Genomic DNA, 24,542 nt, shown 5'->3' with positions numbered 1-24,542 from the left:
TTCCTCAGCTCGCCACCACACGCCGCCCACGCGCCGCTTGAAAAAAGAATCGCCTTGTTATTAATTTCACGCTTCCATTACTTACAGACTTATATTTCGTATTGCACCATAAATTCAAGTTGGTTTTTTTTTAAAAAAAATTCTTTTTGTGATTATATTTTTTTTCTTTCACTTTGTATTCGCACCGAAAACTTTCAACGAAGAATCGTATTTTATGCAAACAGCAGATGGAAAATTGGAAGTTCCTCTTCTGTATTTTCTGCTAATGTCTTCCGTTTATATATAATATATATATATATAATTATCTTATTAAGCTTCAACTTTTTAAACATATGCAATTAAAACAAAAACACAGTTCTGTCTTTTCTCATATTTTTGTCGACTTCCCACCCCTTTCCCCATGGAGTTGTTGCTTCTCCACTTCTGCTGCACCCTGTCTTTTATCTATCAAATCATAACCACAATATTACCATCTAATTACTTTTGTTGCTCATAGCTCGAATCCTGCTAGCGAGTTCATCATACTATTTCTTTAAATAGTCAGAAAAAGGCATCCATTCATTTATCTTTTTTATTCCCCTCCCCCTCTTCTTTTTCATCCCGCTAATTTATTTTTTCCCCTGCTTTGCTCTTGCTTTTATCCTCTACTCTGGGTTAAGGAGGAAATGACTCGCAGATGAAGGGGATGAATGGTTGTTGCAGGACCCTGTGTGAGAGGCAGCGAAAGGAAGATTTCCCAGGGTGAGAGGCTGGGATAAGAAAGGGAAGGTCCCAGGTGAGAGCCAGGAGGGTCCACCTCTCTCTATGTGGGATAAGAGTCCTATCAGAGAGGACTTTACATTTTCCTTTTTTCTATTTGTTTAGCTCACCTAGATTTTTACTGCAATGTATTCTGAAAAGTGTCCATAAAACTTTCCAAAAAAAAAAAGAAGGGAAAAATTTCAATAAAACATAAATATTAAAAAAGAAAAATTGCCAAGGTTCTTGGCGGACCACTGAATGGTTAACACCCCCTTCCTTTTGTTTGTTTGTTCAGTTTATATGCCTCCCTTCATCCAAAGATCACAGGTTGCCTTACAGCAGAGACAGATCTAGATGACCCTCAGCGTTGCCTCCAGCTCTACAACTGATGCAAAGATGCAACGCAGGAACCCATCTTATACCAATATAGTGCATTTGTCCATCTATCCAAGTACTGTGTACACTGGCTGGTCTTACCCAGCTTGGGGACGCCAGGGATTGAACTGGGAAACTTTTACATGAAAAATTCACTCCCTACCACTGACCTATGACCCTTCGCCAAAGTGATGAAATAGTGTCACCTATTCTTGTTTTCCCATCTATAACTTGGTAATTCCAGAATGCCGTACTGTATGAATGAAACAAAGGCATAATTTTCCATTCTATACTAGATTTATTGCTGCAACACTGTTTTCTTTCTGCTGCAGTTCATTAGTCTTTCCAAAGCACAATCCTCCTGCCTATTTCAGTCTCGGCAATGTACCACACTATCAAGCCCAGATGCACACAAGGATCACGCAGCCGTCTTTTTATTAGGTGTCCCTCGCAGAACTTGATGAGCTATATTAAGAAAACAGCCAGACGCCTTCTGATGCAACACCAGTTTATGCCCAAGTTAAAAATAAAAATGTTGAATGTTGTAATGTTTCAAGTAAAAGGAGATTTTAGATTTCCCTTTTACAACAATTGGATTTCCTGTAAGTTAGAAGGCAAAATAATTATACATAGCTTAGAGATAGATATAATTCACTTCAAAAACGCAAGAATTATACCACTGGATCAATCTACCATGAATGCTTCTAGGAAAAACTACTCTCTCTTTGCCTTCTTTACAAGATCCTTAAATGTAAAGGACTGGCTGGCTGAAGAGCATCACCTGGAAGGCAGTGCCACTCCTATCAAAACTGGGACTCCTAGAGTGATAGCTTAAAAAAACAACCTGAGCACAATCCTTTCCCCAAAGAAAACATTGCATTACTTCACCTGTCAACTTTATATTTTGTTCTCCAGAAAACAAAAAAAGTTCACTCTATTCTAAGAGTCAGGTCAGAAAGAATGCCCATGCCTCAGTCTACAAAAACATGTCTTAAAATGCCACCCTGTTTACTCAGCATCATAAATCAGACTGCGGCAGTTTTGAGGGATAGGCTGCAGTAAAGAAGGAATATTGTGTTTAAGGAAAGTGGCAAGAACTTCGTGAAATAGATTCCACCTCAAAACATGCTCATTCTGAAATATGTCTTACATATTTCATGCATTACATGCAGCTTCTCCAGCATTTAGGTGAGGTTCCTGGGTGTATCAGCACTAGCTTCCATGGTGTTAGGTACCACCTATAAAATTTTTTTGAGGTGAGCTCTCTTCGTTTGGCTGAGATGGATTTAAATGGTGGCTTAGACCACAGTTTGGACCATTGGGTAGTTTATTTCATATCCTATGTCATGCTCCCATGGGTCTTTAATTGTGGTGAAGGAATTTGTAGTGTCTTGGAGTAATGTACTGTAGATACCATTCCTTTGCTGTGTCCCTCTGCTGTCAAGAGGAGCTTTCCAAAGTTAGTCAGTGGCCTAGTGGCTGCTGCCGGGTTGTTTAAGAAGGTGATGGATCAGCCAAGGCATTAGGGTGTCCTTTAGCTTGTCTTGTTTTTCCCTTACTGGTATGAGGTTGCCATTCTTGTAGAAGTCTGTTAGGTGGTGTAGGACTTTGGTCTGCCCAATTCTTACTTGGATGCTTTGGGATGCATGGTGGAATAGTACGTTGTGAGCCAGGGGGATTAGATGAGGATGGGGACTGTTTTTCCTTTCCATGCTTTAAGCATAGACTGTGTCAGGGCTTCTTTTCCCCAGAGGGAACTCACAGGAACTCATTTCCAGCACCTCTCAGCTGGGCACCATTGCCATTCTAAGAGAACAAGGAAGGTGTTCATGGTGAGTTCTGCCACCTGTTTTTCTAGAAAAATAGCACTGGACTGCCTGAACATGTTTAAGCATTGTGGAGGTTCCATTAGTTTGTTTTGGAGAAATGGATACACTGAGGTGGGGTGTTTCTGATTGTCTCCATGTACTGTACTGGAAACAACCTACATGTAGGCTGTTTCCCGCTGGAAAACCTACATGTAATTCAACCAGTTCTTGTTCACTGTGCTGACACTTGAAAGGAACTCGATATTATTAGTACAATTATTCTCAATGGCATTTGACACCTATAGAGACTACAGCTGAGATCTAAGATTAATCCAAGTGAGTGTCTGCTTGTGCAATAGGGCTTCTCCTTTCTCTCCTCTACAGCCCCTCACATATCCCACATCTGTTCTGGGGGAACCCTTTAGAGCTGATTTTGAATACTTGCAGTGGGCTAGAGCATGGGTAGGCAAACTAAGGCCCAGGGGCCGGACCCTCCCAATCGCCTTCTCAATCTGGCCTGCAGACGGTCCAGGAATCAGCGTAGTTTTACATGAGTAGAATGTGTCCTTTTTATTTAAAATACATCTCTGGGTTACTTGTGGGGCCTGCCTGGTGTTTTTACATGAGTAGAATGTGTGCTTTTATTTAAAATGCATCTCTGGGTTATTTGTGGGACATAGGAATTCGCTTACCCCCCCAAAAAAAATAGTCCGGCCCCCCACAAGGTCTGAGGGACAGTGGACCAGCCCCCTGCTGAAAAGGTTTGCTGCCCCCGGACTAGAGGGAAGAGAAACCAAAAGTCTTGTGCTGTGCAGATGGTATCATGAGTTGGAACTGTTCAAGTTATACAGTAGTACTAATTTTATGCACAGATGAGGGGCATCTCCATCATGTCAGAAATACTGACAAGTCATACTGCTCGTTTTCAAAATGAATGGGCACACAACTATATTGGACTCCAAGTTGTTTTGTTTTAGGCATTTTGAAAACAGAATCAGAATAAGTAATTATTTCTCCTAATTGCAGAAAGACAAGAACAAAGAAAAGCACCTAGATTACCAAATACAGGTCCCAAAGCAAACCACAAAAAACAATGTATTATTAATAAAATTATGGACAAGAGAAATTACTACAAGGAGGGAAATTACTACTCTTATCTGTGTAATGAGAGGACTGGTCGGTACTGAAAGTATGTTTTAAACGCTCATCCCAAATGTAAAATGTAAAACTTCATAATGGGCGGATTTGAAACATGACTCGGTTTTTAATATCTACTTTAAGGGATGCTTGGTAACTTTTGCTTTGATCAGCAAACCCCTATTCTCTAAAAATGTTTTGGACAGAGCTCCACTTCAAAAGAGATTTTCCATGTGGTATTGAGGGAAGAGAAACTCAAGCCAGCCACCTTGTATATGCATAACTAGTTTGCAGTTGTTTGGATCCTGACTATCCATTTCCTAATTTATAATGACAATTTCTTTATGCAAAAAAGTAGCACCAAGTCCTACTGCATATAGCATTTCAGACGCACTTGAATTGCAACTGTTTTGAAAACATGACTCAGAACTGCTTTGCAAAAAACTGGTAAAGCAAGCCAAAAATCCAGAAATCTCATTTTGATGAATGTGGTGTACAAAAAATGTATTTTATATACAAATATACATTTTACAAAGGAGACAAGGCAAGTGTACATGTTCACTGTGCAAGGCCTATTCCACAAGCACAATCTTTAAAAATAGAATGTCAAGAGCCTAGTTAAATATGTTTCTAGGGTGATGTTAAGTATGTTAGACATACTTAAGACGAGACCTATTGACATTAATGGGCATGTCTAATGACTACCAACCATTCAGATACCACTCCTAGTATTTTGGCCAGACTGTTTAATGAATTTTTTTAAAAGAAACAGGATGGACTCCAACTAGGTCATATTTAGAGTAAACCCACTGAAATAAACATGATTAGCTTAAATCCATTGATTTTAATGAGTCTACTCCAAATATGACTTAGATGGATTCACCCCACAATAATTAACATTGAGGCAAGCATTTTCCCCCCCATTTTCAGAAAAAAAATGTAATTCTCAGTAAATTTCAACTAGGAAAAAACCAAAACAATACCCGATAATAACAATGATTTAGGTACCTCATAAATAAGCCTCACCAATGTAGTATTGTTTTAAACTGTACATATATTGTTTCCGAAATGGTGGGAATTTCACAGGCGGGGGAAGCTAAGTAAGTGTAGTAATGTATTTACTAATGTACACACTGACCAAGCATTCTGTGGCAAAGCAAGCATGCATACAAGTCCTGTACCCCCAAATTCAAAATAGCTTTTTTACAGCTTTCCTTGAATATACGCTGCCAGGTTCAGAACAAACAATTCTGTTTCAGCTCACTCCACTCCTTTCAGCAGGCAGATGCAACTCAAAAGTACATTCCCCTCTGGCTTTAGGAGATCAGCAGTCAAACTGCCTGTCAAGCAAGCACCATCTATGATCAGGCACTGTGTTTAAAAGAGACCCCTAAAAGAGGCCATCTCTTTCACTTTTTGTGAGAACGGCAAACATAGATGTACTGGCAAGTTTGACAGAAAAGCAGCATGGCTCAAAATTAATTTATGAGAATTCTAGATTTATACTGTGATCTAAACACTTTCAATCTACTACATGGATTAGTAATCCTAAACCTTGTACGCTTGAGGTACAGATGAGGGCAGTACTCAAGAGACCATAAGAAGGTTAACAGCAGACGTATATACACACCATAATGAACACTGTCTCAAGATGTCACAATACATGCAAGCCAAGAATTCCCTTACAATTCCAAACGTTGCATATATTCCAGGTTACTTTTCAGGACAAAACAACACATCTGGTGGCAGACCTATGTTTTGGTACCTGCGTTGCCATTTAAACAGTTTTGGAAGGAAGAAATGGTGGGTATGCAACAGATCCTTAGTTGTTTCCTCACTTGCTATTCGTCCCCTACATAACCTTTGCCCAGCAGGAATCCTCAATGCATTAGTTCTGTAACTAGGAGAAAAGCAGTTGGGAAAGGGAATGCAGAGGAGAAGACGCAAGTGTGGAATGGCTTGAACACTCCTGCTAACCTCCAAATTGGATCCTTCCTCCATCACTTCCTAGATGTTTAGTGGAGACTGATTCTGCAACCAAACATCCAGTTCTGCCTGCACCTATCTCCTGATGTTCGCAACAAACCTGTGCAAATAAACTAAATGCTGAAGCAATACTGACACACAATTGCAAACTGTTGCTGTGATCCACCAACCCTTTTATGCTAAAAGACATGGACATTTGCAGCAGGGTTTTGTTTTTTTAGCTTTCTTCTTTGCTCCCCGTGGCATGAAGTCTTCGGCTTGAACTGAGCTTTACTAGAGTACAGCTTCCTGCACGTACGCCCTGGAGATCCCTGGCCATTCAGAAGTTGTAAGCAGCTCAAGACGTTGTAGCTGGATCAGTCTGCTATAATACAGCAAAAGTATAGCAGCCTCAGGTTTCAAAGAACAATGCTCAAAATTAGTAAGAAATGGTCCAGCGAAGTATTCAGAGCTATATGAGAGGACCCAACAACAAAACTCTGTAACTTCCAGTTAAGATCGGTTTGGTGGTATGGATTCCAGGCGACATCAATGTTGATGCTTTTGCGAACCAGTCTATATTTATGTGGACAGATTCAGGGGCAGGGGAGGCTACACAGTAGTCCCCCACAAAAAAGTTTTCATGTATCAAGATTAATTACCCCTGCTCGAAGTGGGTAGTGTTTCTGTGGGGAATAAGATCGTCTCTTTTTTTTCAGTAGAATGGAATTGCTGGTACTACTTTCTGGGGGTGTGACTTCCACTTGCGACAAAAGATCTTTGACTTCAATGTTATCCGCCTTTTTCACTTCTGAGCCAGAACAGATTTCTTGATGGAGTTTGTATAATCCCAAAGTTGGTTGCATAGACAATGCTTTTGAGAAACCCTCTGCTTTTTCTACAAGGGATGACAGAGACTGGGGTGGGGAGAACAGAACAGGTTTTAAGTTAGTGAAAAAGGAACAAGTATAAATTGCAGTACTGCAAACTCAACAACAGTCGGATTCAAAGATTAACGCGCCCACCATAGATGCCAAAACCTTCACTGATACTGATTCACAATTTCAGCATTCATTTGCAAGGCTCAAAAGAATGATATTTCACATCTTCTAGAGTTGCAAAAACGATTGCCTACTTTTATATTTGACCCCATTACCTTAATAATGTATCTTATTTCCCACACTGCACTACACCATGGTCAAACAACAAGAGCACAGAGGCCCTGCTATAAAACTCTGCTCAAAACATTCAAATGTTTAAAGACAAAGGGCTTGTATCCAATGTTATTCCTATTCCAAGTAGACTCAATGACATTAATGATATCTATTAATTTAGACTTTTTAATTTCAATGTGTCTACTTTGAAAAAACCTTAGTTGGATACAACCCAAAACATGTAAATTCCATTTCGCCTCCTACAAATTCCATTTCACCTACTGTTTAGTGGCAAAGAGCTAAGCCAGAAGGGAGTTAATTTAGTTTCTATTTGTTATCCAATCTGTTATCAATACTAAATGTCCAATACATAAGAGCATACATGATTCTTATTTTAGATTTAGAAGACTGAAGCTGAAAGAACATACTTTTTAATTTATCCCATGTAAAAATATAGGACTAGTGGCTTACTAATGATAGAGGGGACCCACAGGAGGACATAATTACCATGCAAATGAGCTCACTCATAAACTTACCAGGCCAGCAATGAACATGGGGACAGTAAATCCCAAGGAGCTAAGACACCTTTAGTGTGTAGCTGAAATGCTAAATGCAGCAGGGAGAACAGGGCCATTTTGGAGAACTAGAAACTACTGCAGGAAATTAATAAAATAGTCTCCCTGAAACTCAGAGAATTTTGAAGACTTCCACCTTAGCTCAGTTGTGTCCAAATGAACAATCTTACCTTACCTAATAAAATGACAGATTTGTATATGATAATTAAAGAGGTCAGTCTTATTTCCTAGGTTTCTGCTTCAGCACTGTTCTATGGCAATATCTGAAAATAAGTATAAATGCTCCTAGCTGATTGTGTAGCTCTTGCTTCCCCTTCCAGATCTTACCTTAAACGACTCTCCAATGTCCCTGGATGCAGTTTTTGTTGAAAGCCTCAAGTCGGCCATACGAGAATCTGCAAAGTAACAAAATGATTTCATATCCTATAAAAGGGAGAGAAAATTCCTTTGCCCACAACAAAGTACACACACACAAAAAAAAAAGGATTACAAGAGCACTATTACCTATTACAGGTAGTCTCCACTATTTCACATCATTTTAAAATACTTTATTTCACTGAGAAAGCATCAAAAGTTTTTAGCTTGAAGGAATGGTACCGAATAGGTTTCGGCAGTGATCTTTCTACACTGGCCAGATTACCGAACAATTTAAGAGGAAAAAAATCCATGAACGTGTACAGGATGCAGCTCTTGAAATTGAGCAAACTCCTATTCACTCAGCACATAAGTTAAGAAACAATGTGATATAGTGGTTCGAGAGTTGTACTAGACCAGGGGGATTTGAGTTGAACCATGAAGTTGACTATGTATCCTTTAGCTGGTCACAGTATCTCGCCTGATTGCTGTGAGGATACAATGGACAGAGAGAGAGAGTCCGGGCTCCTTGGATAAAGAGCTGGCTTAAAATGTAAGATATAAAATATACTGTATATAAAAAAAATGAAAGCATGCTTGTACATGGCTATCTGTGATAAGTAACTATCATTTCCAGTTGACCAGACAGAAAACATTACAGACTGCTCACAGTCACAAATCACAAATGACTAGCCTAAGTACAATGTGGACAGGTGGGTTGATTCAAGTTTTTATGGGTTAGTAAATTATGTGGGTTTGTTTACAAGATTAGGCATAATAACAAGTTTAGGTTTGTTGTTTGTTTGTTTGTTTGCTTGCTTACTATTTGAAAACCCTCTGAAAAGATTCTCTGAGTCAAGCCTGTGATATTAAACTGTCATGTTATAAATCTAGGTTGCTTACTTCCTGCCTGAAATCATACTTTCTTTGCCATAAACACAAAGCTGCTTAATCCAACTCTAGTATAACCTTTATTTATCTAGTACAACCCTAACTCTTCCCACCAGCTCATATAAGATCAGCACAAATAGCTAAGACTCACACAAATAACACAGATGGGAAGAGTTGGGGCCTGGTGCACACTTAATGTTCCCAACCCCTATAGTTATAATTCGTGGGTTGCCATTCTGATCTTAATTTGATTTTAAGCTGTGTTTTAATCAATTGTTCAATTTTTGTGTTTTTAATGTATTGTGTGTTTTGATGTTAGCCTTCCTAAGCCCGGTCCTGGCCGGGGAGGGCTTGGTATAAATAAATAATAATAATAATAATAATAATAATAATAATAATAATAATAATAAATTTATTTATTTATTTAAAGCTTTTAAAACTGAAAAGGGGGAAATGTTAATTGAGTTCCACTCAATGTCTACCTGCGATGGAACAGAATTGTAAAAACTGCTTCACAATTATGGTTGTGGTTTTTCTTCATTACTAGAGATCATTTAAAGGTAAAGGTAAAGGGATCCCTGACCATTAGGTCCAGTCGTGGCTGACTCTGGGGTTGTGGTGCTCATCTCGCTTTATTGGCCGAGGGAGCCGGCGTACAGGTCAGGTGGCCAGCATGACTAAGCCGCTTCTGGCGAACCAGAGCAGTGCACGGAAACGCCGTTTACCTTCCCGCCGGAGCGGTACCTATTTATCTACTTGCACTTTGACATGCTTTCGAACTATTAGGTTGGCAGGAGCAGGGACCGAGCAACGGGAGCTCACCCCGTCACGGGGATTCAAACCGCCGACCTTCTGATTGGCAAGCCCTCTTGGCTCAGTGGTTTAACCCACAGCGCCACCCGCGTACCAGAGATCATTTATAAGTGCATAATTACTACGTGTACAACACATAACAGGCACAGAGGACCTAAACTCAAAACATGTACATAGGAGAAAACTGAGTAATGCATAAAATAACTTGTGCCCCAGAGAGCATTCAATCCAAGCACCGTTTCAAATTCCCCTGTGAAGTGGCCTGTTACTACTGTGCAGGTTAAATTACCGTATGAACAAGGCAAATACAATTCTTGCAAAAGGCCCCTCACATGATTTCACTCAGGCAGAGAGAAGTCATGCAATCAGGCCCCTGGGGAAATAGGTATTGGTTCCTAAAGATATGAGCCAGGGCTAAGAGACTTATTTCTACTAGCAATGCAATTTATGCAAATCAGATTGCCCCATTTGCAATATTGGGTCAGCTTGCCTTTTATGTGGAAAGCGTGTTTGCATCAGGAGGCCTCCTAAAGCACAGGCGCATGTTTGTAAGCTTGAGGTGAACAGGTGCTGGGAACTCTGATCTACAGAGGTTCCTCAGCACGTGTCCGCTGAGTGTTTACAAATGCACACTTTGCACTTAACGTTGTTAATGCTGCAAACACGTTTGCTGCACAAAATGTGAATCAGCTCTGACTCATGAATACCCTTTCCCAATTCGCAGAGTAACTTGCGAGAGCAGTTCTGTGAGCAAATGCTGGGGGAGGCATCCTCAAGTGGCAGAGATTGTGGTAAAGAGAAGGGGCAAGCATCACAAAACAACCCCCGAAATACAGCCATCGGCTGCAGCCCAGGACACTAAGCAACAACATTTGCACTGTCAACTGGTAGACAAATGGATTTCGCACAACCCCCTTGAGAAGGCAAACCTTTGCAGTTTTCTTTGCAGGCAAATGTAAGCCTGGGCGCTTGCTGTTTTTTTGGATAACAGCTGCCCTGTTCACAACAGAAATCAAGACGAGTGCCATAATTGCAAGGGGCTCTTTTCTTAAAGGCCCTCAGCTGCGTTTTGTGGATTTGGTGCATTATTGTGCTGAATTTTGCCCTTTCAACAGGGTGGACCATTTCTCTGAATCCATGAACAGGCTCATGAACAAAAAATGTTTGTGCCTCAAGACTCCCCAAACGATTTGGCAGTTTCCCAGCTAGCTAGCGGACTGCACAGCTCGCTCAGCTGACCTCAGCAAAAGCAAAAGCATGCAAGAAGTTCCAGCTCAGCCCTAGTTTTCACTTTGTGAAGTTGCAACTACATGCTTTCCTGTCAACAGAAACCTAACAAGTGAAAAAAAAGCTAAGCCAGAAACAAAGCAGTGGAAATCCCACCTGCTGCAAAACAAGAACTTTCACTGTTGGGTCAAACTCAGTAAGAAATAAGAAATTATAAGAAATGTGATGATTACGTTAAAAGCATTTTTAAAAAAGTTGATATTGTTGTAATAATAAAATGAAAATGAAATTAGTTAGAAATGACTCCTTGAGTACTTTCCCATACATTAAAAGTGCAAATGCACAAAGAATTGACACAAAGGTAACACTTCACTCAAGAAAGAATATTAGGAGTAGGAAACTTATAGACAGTCTGCAGTCCACTAGCAGTGGAGAAGGCAGACAGGACATAATCTACGTGGGAGTTAAATTAAATGAAGGATTAACATCGGAATGGTTTATTGACTAACTAAGACATGCAATGTGATATTAGAAGATCAGCACTTCGTGAAATTCAGAGCCCAAAGATATATAATTTGGCATTTATATTTGGCTTGTACTGTTATTTGGAATGTTTTAATGTGGTTTTTATTGGATTATAAAAATGGAAAACTTAATAAATATTAATTCTTTTTAAAAAAGAAAATCTATGTGGGAATAAAAGCCACCCTAAGGAGCGTTCGCCTGTGAACCCTTGCTCAAAGGTACAATGGTTTTCCAATAAGGAGCCTTGATAGGACAATACAACATAGTGACCTTGTGGGCAAGTGTGCCACAATTCCCCCACACGTTCTGAGCCAGAAAACAGCAACAGTTACTGGAGAAGTTTGATGGATTGGCTCCATGTGTCTGGGAGGTTGCCACAGAGTTGGAGTACCCTACTAGGTCAGCTCACATCTTCTGATAGTCCTCTGTGAATTGGGAAAGAGTGCCAGGATTGCATGGTTTTTGCACCCCATAATTTATGTGGGAAAATACAATCCTGCCTATGATCTTCATACCTTTGCTCTAGTTACAGCAGCTTCAGCAGTCTCATATAACATACCTGCATGACGCCACTACTCTTACCACCTTCAAACCCTTCATCTGAAACATACACCCATTCTTCATCCATTTACCCATGCCTCTATCTCCATTATGTTTCTCTGTCCCTCCTGCTCCTAAATAAGCTACTCCTGTACCATGTAATTTACACAACATCCTCAAGGCATGTTGCACATTACAAACTCCAGCTCACCCACGAGCCCCTTGAGTGAACTTATACACCTTTAGGCACCAGGCAAAAACATTCCTTTTTAACCAGGCCTTTGGTTGATTTGATTGACACCCTATGCCCTTTTAAAATGTGGGGTTGGGGGGGTTATTGGGTTGTTTTTATTTTGATTATGTATTTTGTGGTTTTATATTTTGATTTTATTCTGTGAACCGCCCTGAGACCTCCAGGTATAGGGCAGTATGTAAATTCAATAAAATAAAATTAAAAAATATTCCTTCTTCTCCTAAGTTTTCAATCTGAAAATTGGAACCACTAATAATAGGAGCTGCAGCAAGCTAGAGCAGCAGTGGGCAGACTTCAGGCTTACAAGATCTACTAGGTATTTTTCTAGCATCCCAAGATCCACATGCTTGAAGCTGGAGCAAAACTGAATAATGTAGAGCAAAACAATTTGTTGTCAGTACCAGAACTGAATAAATCTTCCACTGATTCCAGACAGAAATCCACTCCTTGTTATCTCCAGCTTTCTTCATTTTAGAGTTAAAGCTATGGTTTTCCCAGTAGTGATGTATGGAAGTGAGAGCTGGACCATAAAGAAGGCTGATCGCCGAAGAATTGATGCTTTTGAACCGGGGCCGGCTTAGCCTAGCGGTTACTTCGGAATTATGGTGCTGGAGGAGACTCTTGAGAGTCCCATGGACTGCAAGAAGATCAAACCTATCCATTCTGAAGGAAATCAGCCCTGAGTGCTCACTGGAAGGACAGATCCTGAAGCTGAGGCTCCAATACTTTGGCCACCTCATGAGAAGAGAAGACTCCCTGGAAAAGACCCTGATGTTGGGAAAGATGGAGGGCACAAGGAGAAGGGGACGACAGAGGACGAGATGGTTGGATAGTGTTCTCGAAGCTACCAGCATGAGTTTGACCAAACTGCAGGAGGCAGTGGAAGACAGGAGTGCCTGGTGTGCTCTGGTCCATGGGGTCACGAAGAGTCGGACACGACTAAACGACTAAACAACAACAACTTAGGGTAACAGCAGAGTGTGCAAGGGATCATTTTGTTGCTACTATTGTTAAAACGGGTGCTGGACATTCTTGCCCATCACTGCAGAGACTGAAGTACCTGCCTATCTTGGCTAGAAACTGGAGTACAAGTTTATTACAAACAACTAAAGGTTGGGGACGCGGGTGGCGCTGTGGGTAAAACCTCAGTGCCTAGGACTTGCTGATCGTAAGGTCGGCGGTTCGAATCCCTGCGGCGGGGTGAGCTCCCGTCGTTCGGTCCCAGCTCCTGCCCACCTAGCAGTTCGAAAGCACCCCTAAGTGCAAGTAGATAAATAGGGACCGCTTTATAGCGGGAAGGTAAACGGCGTTTCTGTGTGCAGCGCTGGTGCTGGCTAACCAGCTGCAGCTTCGTCATGCTGGCCACGTGACCCGGAAGTGTCTTCGGACGGTGCCGGCTCATGGCCTCTTGAGCGAGATGAGCGCGCAACCCTAGAGTCGGTCACGACTGGCCCGTACGGGCAGGGGTACCTTTACCTTTACCTTTTTAAAGGTTGTGAACCTCTCAGAGGCATCTGCCTGGCCTCTTCTGAACACAGAGAACTGAATCATCTGAACTGATCTAGCCCAACAGTTCCTATATGATATGATACGCTGGAGAGATTGTTACTTGTCAGTATATTAAAGGTGCTTGATATTTAGTAACAGAAATATGTTCATGGCTTTCAAAGCACAGGGAAATGAAAAAAGGAAATGAGAGGTAGTGAGTAATCTAAATATCTTTGGTTTCTGGCCACCAGTTACTAAACAGGGATGCATGAACATCCCAGAAACTATGCAAATAAACACTTTGAACACAGTGCATAATTCTGTATGATATTTTTTGTTAGTAATTTGTATTTCTGCTCTGCTAAGACACAAAGTTAAGAAGCACTCACTGCTGGGCACTTTCTGTGATATGCAAAAAAAGGACTCAAGCTTGTTACTGAAACATATTTATAGTTCTTTTCATTTTTAAAGGTATTTACAATTCTTCCAAATACTCATCCTTACAATACTTTGCAAGTTAAATAATTAACATTGACTTTTTACTGGTGAGAGACAAAGTATCTTGCCTCAAGTCACCCACTGAGTCCACAGGATTAATGCAGTTTGTAGGCAACCTCTGGAAACATGTGCAACTTGCTAGCACAAATGCACCCAAAGCCAGATATGGGGTGGGGGTGGGGATCCTTTGCTGCACAGGAAGCAGCAGCTCCTCTAAGCCAGAAAAAATGTCACCAGAACTCAACCCAAATTTGATGGGGAAAAAACTTTATATTTGTCTAAATCAGAGGTTCTCAAAGGGCAGAGGATGGCAAGGGTAGCGAGAAGATTCAAGGACAATCAAAGAAACATTTAAACATTTCAGTGCAGTATGCATACACAACCAGAAGCAGTATCTATGCCTTTATTCAACAGCATTGGCTATTCTTCTACAGTTCTCCACAACTTATTTTTGTGAACAGGGATTTTCAAATCTGACAAATATGAAAGATCAGAAAAGAGAAAGGCTTCTTTGTGTTGATGAGGAGATGAGAGTGAGTTTGTCTCAAATTAGACCTAATCTAAATGAGATTACCCAGAAAAAACAGCTCAAGCCTCTCATGGAGTTTGTGTACATACTTCAGGTACATATGTAATAAACTTGTTTATAATTATACATATTCTTATGTAGCTGCATTGTCCTATACTTTCTGGATGCCCCATGATCATGTTATAAAGTAGTTGTGTTCTATGCTACAAATCAAGCACTGCTAGGACTTGTTTCTTTTTGTTTTCCAATGCATGCCTTATCAATAAAAAAAAATGGTGTTGGGCGAGCAATTTTTTATTCTCTGGCCAGAGAAAAAAGTTTGTGAACCCCTGGTCTAAATTAAGGGCATGTTTAACAAAGTGTTAATGATAATCACATGCTGGGGTGTCAGAATTCTCACCGTCTACTAACCAGAATTCACACACAATCTACTAACCAAGGAGGTAGATTGTAGCTCAGTGGTACCACAGTGCTTTGCATGCAATGTCCGGACATCCCAGACTCAATGCTGAGAATCCCAGAACAAGTGGTAGGTGATGGGAAAGACCTCTGCCAAAGATTCTGGACAGCTGTTGTCAGTAAGTGGACCAAGTAAGTGGGCAAAGAATTTGGCCTGGCATAAGGCAGAGACTGCTATGCTCCTAGCCTGCGTTCCTGTTTAGTGCCCTACTTGAAGAGTTTTGAAATGAAAAGCCGTGCCTCTGAAGAACGGAACACGGGCTAGAAAAAAGGGACAGAATGACTGCACTGGAACAGTAGTCAAAGTGCTCCGAAATGTCAATGGCTTGAAGAGCTGCAGCTGAATTGCTGACTGGGGCTGGTTTTAGGTGTCATACAACTCCCTTGTTACAATTGCTCCACTGGATACCAGTGTGTTTCTGGGCACAATTCAAAGTTGGTGTCCAGAAAGGGCCGGTGCTATGATGTTTTTATTGTAATGATCTGTATGTCATATATCTATATCTATGTATCCATATCCATCCATCCATCTATCTACACACACACACAGGCGCGCGCACACACACACACACAGAAACACACACTATATATATATATAGAATATATATATATATTCTATTAATGTTTAATTGTTTTTTAATGATTGCTTTTTACCTATGTTTTTAGCTGTTTCTATTTTAGCTATAAGCTGCCTTGAGTCCCTGTCAAGGAAACAGGTGGGATATACAGTGGTGCCCCGCAAGACGAATGCCTCGCTAAACGAAAAACCCGCAAGACGAAAGGGTTTTCCGATTTTTTAGCGGCTTCACAAGACGAATTTCCCTATGGGCTTGCTTCGCAAGACGAAAGCCCATAGGGAAATCTCCGGGGACAGCAGGGAAGCGCAGCGCGCCTTCTCCTCTGTTCCCGGACCTGTCCTGAAGGCTTGTGGTGGGAGGTCCGGGAACAGAGGAGAACTCCTGCAGGGCTCCCCAAGCTGCGAATGTCTGCCCCGCGCGAGGGGCGCTCTGAAGCAGAGCGCCCCTCGCGCGGGGCAGCAGGCTGCTATCCGCAGCCTAGGCAGCCCTGGGGGAACTCTTCTGAAGGCTGGCAGCGGGAGAAGGGCTTTTCTTCCCACCGCCAGCCTTCAGAAGGCTGTTCTGAAGGCTGGCGGTGGGGAGAAAAGTCCTTCTCCCCCCGCCAGCCTTCAGAAGAGGTCCGGGGACAGACTGTCCCCGGACCTGGTCTGAAGGCGGTCTCCATAGGAACGCATTAATTGATTTTCAATGCATTCCTATGGGAAACCGTGCTTCGCAAGACGAAAAACTCGCAAGAAGAAAAAACTTGCGGAACGAATTAATTTCGTCTTGCGAGGCACCACTGTAAATAAATATTATTATTATAATACTAACAACAATTACCACAGCCTCTAAGGAGCTTAGCACAGTAAAAACCACAAAAAGATGGTTTCCCAAACATTTAAATAAATTAAAATATTTAAACAAAGCCACTACTGCCCACAGAGAATAAACAAGAGGCTTTAGTGACTTAACGTATTTATTATGGCATTAGCTTCATGGACTAGAGTCCATGTCAAGTGTACCAGCTAAACTGGCAGGTGTACACACACACACACACACACACAGGTGAAGAGAAAAAAATAAACCCCTACAACTGTGTGTATATATGCCTGCCAGTTTAGGATAACACTTCATGCATCCAATGATATGGACTCTAGTCCATGAAGCTTATGCCTTAATAAATGTGCTATTTGCACTGTTTTTTCAGCAATAGATTAACATGGCTATCTGGAAAAGAGTGAACAGAGCAGTAAGTGTTTTAAATTGTAACTGTTGAGAATATGAAAAAGTGCAGCATTTTATTTTTATTTTTGCAATGGTGACATTTTCAGGCTAGCATTAAACGATAATTTCATCATTTCAAACCATTACCTTGAGAAGGCTCTGCTTTTATCTCTTGATGATTCACAAGAGGTCGATAGCAGCCCTGTATGAACAAATATATTATTTAAAACCTCCATCGCTAAGTATTTGGTTTGCTTTGAGTTTTATTAAGCTTACAACAGGACATCATTCACAAGGGAGAGTGTCTGATTCTTTTGGATGGAAAACGGAGAATTGAATTCATTCTGATAGGCATGCAGTAGGATTATCCAGTAGCATCCAGCATTCTTGTTCCAGTACAAAGAAGTACCAAAAGCAGTTCCATTTTCCTCATATATCTAGACTGCCTAAATACAGTGGTACCTCTGGTTACGTACTTAATTCGTTCCAGGGGTCCGTTCTCAACCTGAAACTGTTCTTAACCTGAAGCACCACTTTAGCTAATGGGGCCTCCCGCTGCACGATTTTTGTTCTCATCCTGAAGCAAAGTTCTTAACCCGAGGTACTATTTCTGGGTTAGCGGAGTCTGTAACCTGAAGTGTATGTAACCTGAAGCATATGCAACCTGAGGTACCACTGTACTGCCATGATAATACACTTGAAATTTTAACCTGAGCTATCAAACAATTGCATTTTCAAATTCTAATGCAATTTAGAAGAGTGACCAAACACTGCCCTCTGCTGTTAGGCTTTGGAAGTGGCACAAAAAACTAAGTGAATGTAAGAGCAGCCTGCTGAAACAGGGCAAAAAGTCCTTATAGTCCAGCATCCTGTTCTCACAGTGGCCAATCAGATGCCAGACAGAAGCCCATAAGCAGGACCTGAGAGCACGGTCAGTTTCCCCACTTGTGTTTCTTGGCAAGTGGTATTCATTCAGTGGCATTCTGACTCCAACAGTGGAAGGTGAATATCATAACTAGTAACCACTGACAGCTTCATTGTATGCCACCTCCTTCTCTCTTAAAATCAAAATCAAAGAACCAGTGCAGGCATCTTTTCTGTCCCACAGATCACTTCTTGGTCACCAAGATTTGACGACACAGTTGTGCATTATCTCATACAAACTGTTTGTGCTTACAGTATAGCAGTATGATTACGAGCCTGGTGTAAGAGGCACACAAAATCTGAGCTTACAACACGTGCTGATAAAATAAAATAAAAAATACAGGGTGGAAACGGGGAAAGCTTTCCTTTACTGAAAAGTAGCTTGCATACAGCTGGCATCTGAGAGGTTAAAATAGCTGCAGCAGGGAAACAGTAAGGAACAGAAGACACAGTGCAACTAGGATCTATCTATTCATTATTAGGTCCATCTGGTAAACTTAAATTTGATGGCATTTCACTAGATACATTCTTGAGAGCAACATTTAGCAAATATGCTCACCAGTGGAAAAACTGCAAGATGGGTGCAAGGAGCAGAATCAGATACTGTGGTAGTTTATGTCATCAATACCTTCAATTTAAGGATTCGACTCAGCACTCAATGGCAAAGTTGGAACTAATGTTTATAAACTTTGCACTTTTAAAAATTAGACTCAGGATAGAAGGACTGATGTGCCCCAAGAAGATGCAGAGAAAGAGAAATTACCGTAATTGCAACCATATCCTGGACATGCTAAACCATATCTTTGGCCCTATGTGCACTACCAAAAGAAGTGTCACTTCACACTTGATATCAGCAGAACATTTCCCCCCAAGAAGCATTTAACATATTCTGGTGGTACAAAAAAAAACCTTGCATTGAAAAACCAGTTTTAAAGGTATTGTTCTAAAATACATTTGTAGGGCAAGTGTGCACTCAGCACAAACTTCTTCAATCCTCACAGCAATTGTTGACATGATCTCCCTAATTGGAGTACATCGAAATTAAGGGAGAGGAATTCATGTAGTCTAAAAGCTAGAATTTACATTTTCTTTCTAACATTCAAAAGTATCTGCTGGCCTACTCATAAGCAACAGATGAACAACATTCTTCTTTTGAAATGAATCAAGTGAACTAAGAATTAAGGATACTCACCAATAACTCTTGCTTTCTTTTAAGTGCTTGGACCACATGCACTTGAATTTTTCTGGGATACTGATTGCGTTTGGATGCCACCTCCACTATTAACTCATCAAGCTGATCTTCAAGGAGTTTGATATCCGTATCTAATTCACAAGATAGATATGAATATACGGTATGTAAAATTATTTGAACAATCTATGTGAAAGTCTTGTTTCAATATCTCTGCAAAAAATGTTTCCTCTTCCAAGCGCAGTGGAAGATCCCCCAAGGAGCTTTGAGAAATGCATGGCTGAGGTTATCACCCCACCCCATTCCCTGAGAAACACAAGGTTATCTTCAGTTACCAGGTAAGAACTAAAAATTGAAAGATGTATTATACAGTGGTACCTTGGTTTAAGAACAGCTTAGTTTATGAAAACCTTTGATTAAGAATGCAGCAAACCCGGAAGTAGGTGTTTTGGTTTGTGAACTTTGCCTTGGAAACAGAGTATGTTGAATGTGTTCCATTTGTAAATTGAGTCCCATGTTGCTATGGGAAAGCACGCCTTGGTTTAAGAATGCTTTGGTTTAAGAACGGACTTCCGGAACGGATTAAGTTCGTAAACCAAGGTACCACTGTACTTGACTCCATCTTGATCAGGGATATGTGGAACTATGAATCATAGAGTTGGGAGGGATGCAGGTCAAACCGTCCAACTACTTACTCAATGCAGGAGGCATCCCTGACAGTTGGCTCTTTAGCCTCAGGTCAGATACCTCCAGAGTAGGATAGTCCATCACCTTTCAAGGTGGCCTGTTCCACTGTTGAACAGCTTTTGAACACTGTTGAACTACTCTGAGAAAGGTTCTACTAATGTGCAGCAGAAATCTGCTTCCCTAAAATTTCCACCCATTGGTTCTAGTCCTGTGCCTTGGAGCAAAGATGCAATTCTGCTCCATCTAAAGAATATCAAAAGAGCCTGCTGGATTAGGCCAATGGTCCATTTAGTCCAGCATGCTATTCTCACACTGGCTCACCAGATGCCTGTGGTAAGCACACAAGCTGGACCTGAACACAAGAACACCCTCCTCTCCTGCTGCTTTCAGCAACTGGTATTCAGAATCACTACTACCTCCATCTGTGGAGTCAGAGCATAGCCTTCTGTATGACAACTTGTCAAATGTTTGAAAGACTGCTGTCATGCGTGTCTCCTCTGCACCCCTTCATCTTCTCCTCTTCAGGCTAAACATAATGAATAATTTCAACTGCTCCTCATAAGGATTTGCTTTGGTTTCCAGATCCTTCACCATCTTGGTTGCCCTCCACTGAGAACACTCCAAATGGTCAATGCCCTCCTTGAAACTGTGGTACCCAGAACTAGAAAAAGTACTCTAGGTTTGATCTGATCAGCACAGTATAAAGCGGAGAAGGACCAGAGAAGATGGATATCCCAAGTTGTTGAACTGTTGGCAACTCTAGATACAATCGCAAACTGTTGGATATCCCAAGTTGGCAACTTTAGGTACAATCGCAGTTCACAACTACCACAATGCTGTAACTGCTAATTGGGGTGGTGAGGGAACTGGAACAGATGCCTATCTACTTCATCTGACTAGAAAACAACTGCTTCAAATATTTTTGAAGTGTGGCAGCTTACACATATCCTTTCGCCTCACCTAAAAATATGGTTCCCAACCACTGTTAGAAACTCAAGATATTTAAGCTAGGTGCCAAATGGCACCTTAAACCTGGGTTGCGGTTGCCACAACAAAATGTCTATTCGCCAGGGTACTGTTATATTAAAAGGCACCTGCAGATGCCCTCTGTTCATACGTTTGTTGGGGTTCATAGGCAGAAGACTAAAAAATTAATAAGTCAGCACAGAAATAAGAAAAATATATTTAAAAGTTCACATACCATTTTGAGGATCATCTGATGACTCCTGCCATGGGAGTCCGTTAACAGTAATATTCTCTTGTACAGCTGTTTCGAAGTTCTGTAGAAAATGTATACATCAGAACTCTTAAAAATGCTAATTAATCTACTGATGCAATATAACACTCTATAAACTACCTCATTCTGTCACCTTTTTTTTCTACTTCTGTGTAGCATAAAGTAGCCAGGAATGGAGAAAAGCTGGCTCACATCACTCTGGAGACAGAGGCTGTGATGGACAGGCCTTGGGTCTGCCTCCTGGTGACCCAACAACCAGTGGGAGATGGCTAGTAGTTCAGCCACTCAGGAGAGAGTGTGTGGAATAGATGCTTACACTTAACAGTCTGAAAGGGACAGGGACCTGGGTTTCAGGTTAGGGACTTTCTGTTTTGGTGGGCAGAAGGAATCTCTGGTTATTTGAGTGGACTTAGGTTTTATCTGTCAGTGGAAACAGACAAAGATTATCTGTGGGCATACAAAGATCTACCTGAGGGGAAGGTTTGGACTATAGGAAAAGTAGCAGGAAGTGTTTTATGGATAGTGTAAAACAATAACCATCCTAGAAAGAATTTCTCTGCCCAGTTACAGGATGAAAGTGTTAAGATAGTTATTAACCATCTCTGTTGAGAGTGTCTATTTGAAACAAAGTATTGTGCCTTGCAAAAGTAACCACTAAGCTATAACCGCTTTATGTGTAGACAAATAAACTTCCTATTTTGTTTTAAAAGTGCCTCATTCTTTCTTAGTTCTTCTGGACAAGGACTGAGTGGTCACAGAGTCCCTTCACAAGCATGCTTCCACAAACAGTTAAATCAAAGCCCCTGTTGTGGGACTACAGAGAGGGATTTAACCAAAACACACACATAAATAGCAGGCACGTTATCCAGCACCCATCCTAAGTGAGGATGTCTGTCACTGAAACCCCCCCCCCCCATAATAGGCCAACCGTACCATAGGAAAAGGCCTTCATAAACGGATAAGGCTGAACAGATAATATATTTCACATCCTTTTTACAACCAATTCATGCAGACTCAGAAGAATGACCCAAAACATTTTGGAACCAAAAAATTGCAAACAGTGCCTTTATGTTGGTAAGGAAAAAATATTAGGGAAACAGCAGAGAGAAGTGGAGACAGAAGTAAACACAGACAAAATATGTGACTATTTCAGCTGAAGTAACATTTGGATTGTTGCATCCAAACTTGGGAAACTGTTGTTTGTTTAAAGCTGAAGCTAGATGGGGGGGGGAGGGTTAGAAAACACTTCCTTTTAATCTTCACAAAACATTCTGTGAAAAGCAAAAGGCAGTATTTCTCCCAGCTGTGAAAAGACACAGTGCCCTGTGTGTGTGTGTGTGTGTGTGTGTGTGTGTGTGAGAGAGAGAGAGAGAGAGAGAGAGAGAGAGAGAGATGTGTATGTTTGTATGTGTGAAAATGTGTATGTGTGAGACTGCGTGTGCTATATGTATGGTCTATATATGGGGAGGGGGACCATTCCACTGCTTTTTCAAATTAAACCATAGTTTATTTTAAACTGTGTTATAAAGTTACAGTACAGGCAAATCATGCTACTATTACTATTACTGAGACTCAGCACATATACCATGCCTAGGAAATTTCCAGAATTAATGTTATATATTGGGTTAACCTTAAAGGGCCACCTTCACCCATATGAGCCTTTTAGTGCCTTAGAAATCTATTTGACAGGTACCAAGGACAGCACCTCAGTCCCTTCTCAGTTGCAGCACCCTACCTGTGGAATATCCTCCCTGGGGAGATCTGATGGGCTCCCTTTCTTGAGAACCTTGTTATTCAAAAAGCATTTTCTGTATGTTTTCCAGTTTCATCCATGTTCATATTGTTTCAGTACTACTGGTTGTTTATTGTCAAAATTATGTATTTAAATATATATACACTTACAGTATCAACTTCCCTCCCTATCTATATCTTTGGCTGACTTTACAGAAAAGTGTGGGGAAATGAACCAAAAACAAATAAATAGATTCTTTTAAAAAAAGCAAAAAACCTGTAATGCCATATTAAAGATACAAGAACCTAGTCAGGAATTATTGCAAATACAAAGATAAACCCAACTCCTTTGTTAGTCTTGTTAGGAGTAATGGGTGAATCAAATCAACATGTAACTCATCAGGAGATAATGACGTTTTTGTTGGTCGCTGCTCATTTAGAAATTGCTAAATGCTGGTGTTCTGCAGCAGGCCTGTCAACAAATTCCTGGTACTCGCAGGTATGGTCTTGCCAAAGTCAAGATGAATCCTCTATACTTTTACACCTGGCATCCATTCATCTCCTTATGAGATGAGAAACAAGAAATCAAGACAACCCCCTCAGACCAGGGCTTTTCTTTCAGCCAGAACTCACTGGAACTCAGTTCCGGCACCTCTCAGGTGGGCACCATTGCCATTATAGGAGAATAAGGGAGGCGTTCATTGCGAGTGCCAGTACCTCTTTTTCTAGAAAAACAGCACTGCCTCAGAGGAAACATCTGGAGAGACGTATTGGATGGGAGCCTTTAACATGCATCTAAGCCATGGTTCTAATTTTAAGCTGCGGATATGCTTCCCCTGTTCCCACCTAAAAATGACAAGGCTAGTTGCTGTTGTGGTTTACTGCATTTAAAATTATATTTAAGGAAACGGCTGGTGCTGTGATGTTTGCATTGCAATGATCTGTTTCTCTTTTATCTTAAAGCCGCCTTGACAAAAAGGCAGAATAATAACAATACATTATTATATATGGAAAAGCAATAGGTTTTTTAAAAGAAATTATTGCACCAAACATCTCAGCACCACAGAACAAGGCTCCACAAGCAATTCAATGACATGCAGTTTGCCATAGCTGTCAACTATTCCCTTTTCTTGCGAGGAATCCTATTCGGAATAAGGGAATTTCCCTTAAAAAAAGCGAAACGTTGACAGCTATGATGCAATGGAGATAAATGATTTTGGATCTGACACGCCTTAGAAACTGAGCAACCCGCGCCGCCCGAAACCCAGAAAGCTGCGGTTGTTGGGGGGGGGTCGTGTGGGCCTCCCCCTTCCCAGCCGCCCCCTTCAGCTCGGCCGCCCTTACCCAGATCGCTTCGCCCACGGCCTGCTCCAAGCTCTCGGCCTCCACCGGCTGGCCCTCCCCGAGCTTCCGCACGAAAGGCTGGCAGTAGTCCAGCAACTCGGCCGTCTGGCGCCGCGAGCAGCACCGCACCCGGCAGTCCCGAGGGGAAGCAGCAGCAGCAGCCGGCGGCGGCGGCGCCTCCTCCATCTCGGCCTGCCTTTTTCCCGCTCTCTCGGAGAAACCGTTCGTTGATTTTTTTTTATCTCCCTCCCTCACCCGGAAGCAGTGCTAAGCCGAGCCGTATTGAAAGGCGGGTTGGCTGTGCGCGCGCGCGC

The 24,542-nt window shown here is 41.4% G+C and overlaps 1 protein-coding gene and 1 long non-coding RNA gene across 2 annotated transcripts; both read right to left on the bottom strand.

Annotated features, from left to right (window-relative positions):
- Nucleotides 1–4,548: 4,548 nt before the first annotated feature.
- NSL1 (NSL1 component of MIS12 kinetochore complex) lies at nucleotides 4,549–24,532 on the bottom strand. The gene is made up of 6 exons (XM_083605572.1): nucleotides 24,229–24,532; nucleotides 21,118–21,196; nucleotides 19,233–19,363; nucleotides 17,264–17,318; nucleotides 8,083–8,150; nucleotides 4,549–6,943 (listed from the first exon to the last, which is right to left on the bottom strand). The coding sequence occupies exons 1-6, from the start codon at nucleotides 24,412–24,414 to the stop codon at nucleotides 6,668–6,670; spliced, it is 795 nt and encodes a 264-aa protein (XP_083461698.1). The 5' UTR covers nucleotides 24,415–24,532; the 3' UTR covers nucleotides 4,549–6,667.
- On the bottom strand, nucleotides 12,428–13,373 carry LOC310758946. Its single transcript, XR_014546122.1, has 2 exons — nucleotides 13,318–13,373; nucleotides 12,428–12,841 (listed from the first exon to the last, which is right to left on the bottom strand). It is a non-coding gene; the product is annotated as an uncharacterized lncRNA (long non-coding RNA).
- Nucleotides 24,533–24,542: the final 10 nt, after the last annotated feature.

Source organism: Podarcis filfolensis, assembly GCF_964270895.1.
Source record: "Podarcis filfolensis genome assembly, chromosome: 3".
In the NCBI taxonomy this organism is placed as follows: Eukaryota; Metazoa; Chordata; class Lepidosauria; order Squamata; family Lacertidae; genus Podarcis; species Podarcis filfolensis.
The sequence above is the reverse complement of the archived record's forward strand: the minus strand, read 5'-3'. Positions and strand labels throughout refer to the sequence as shown.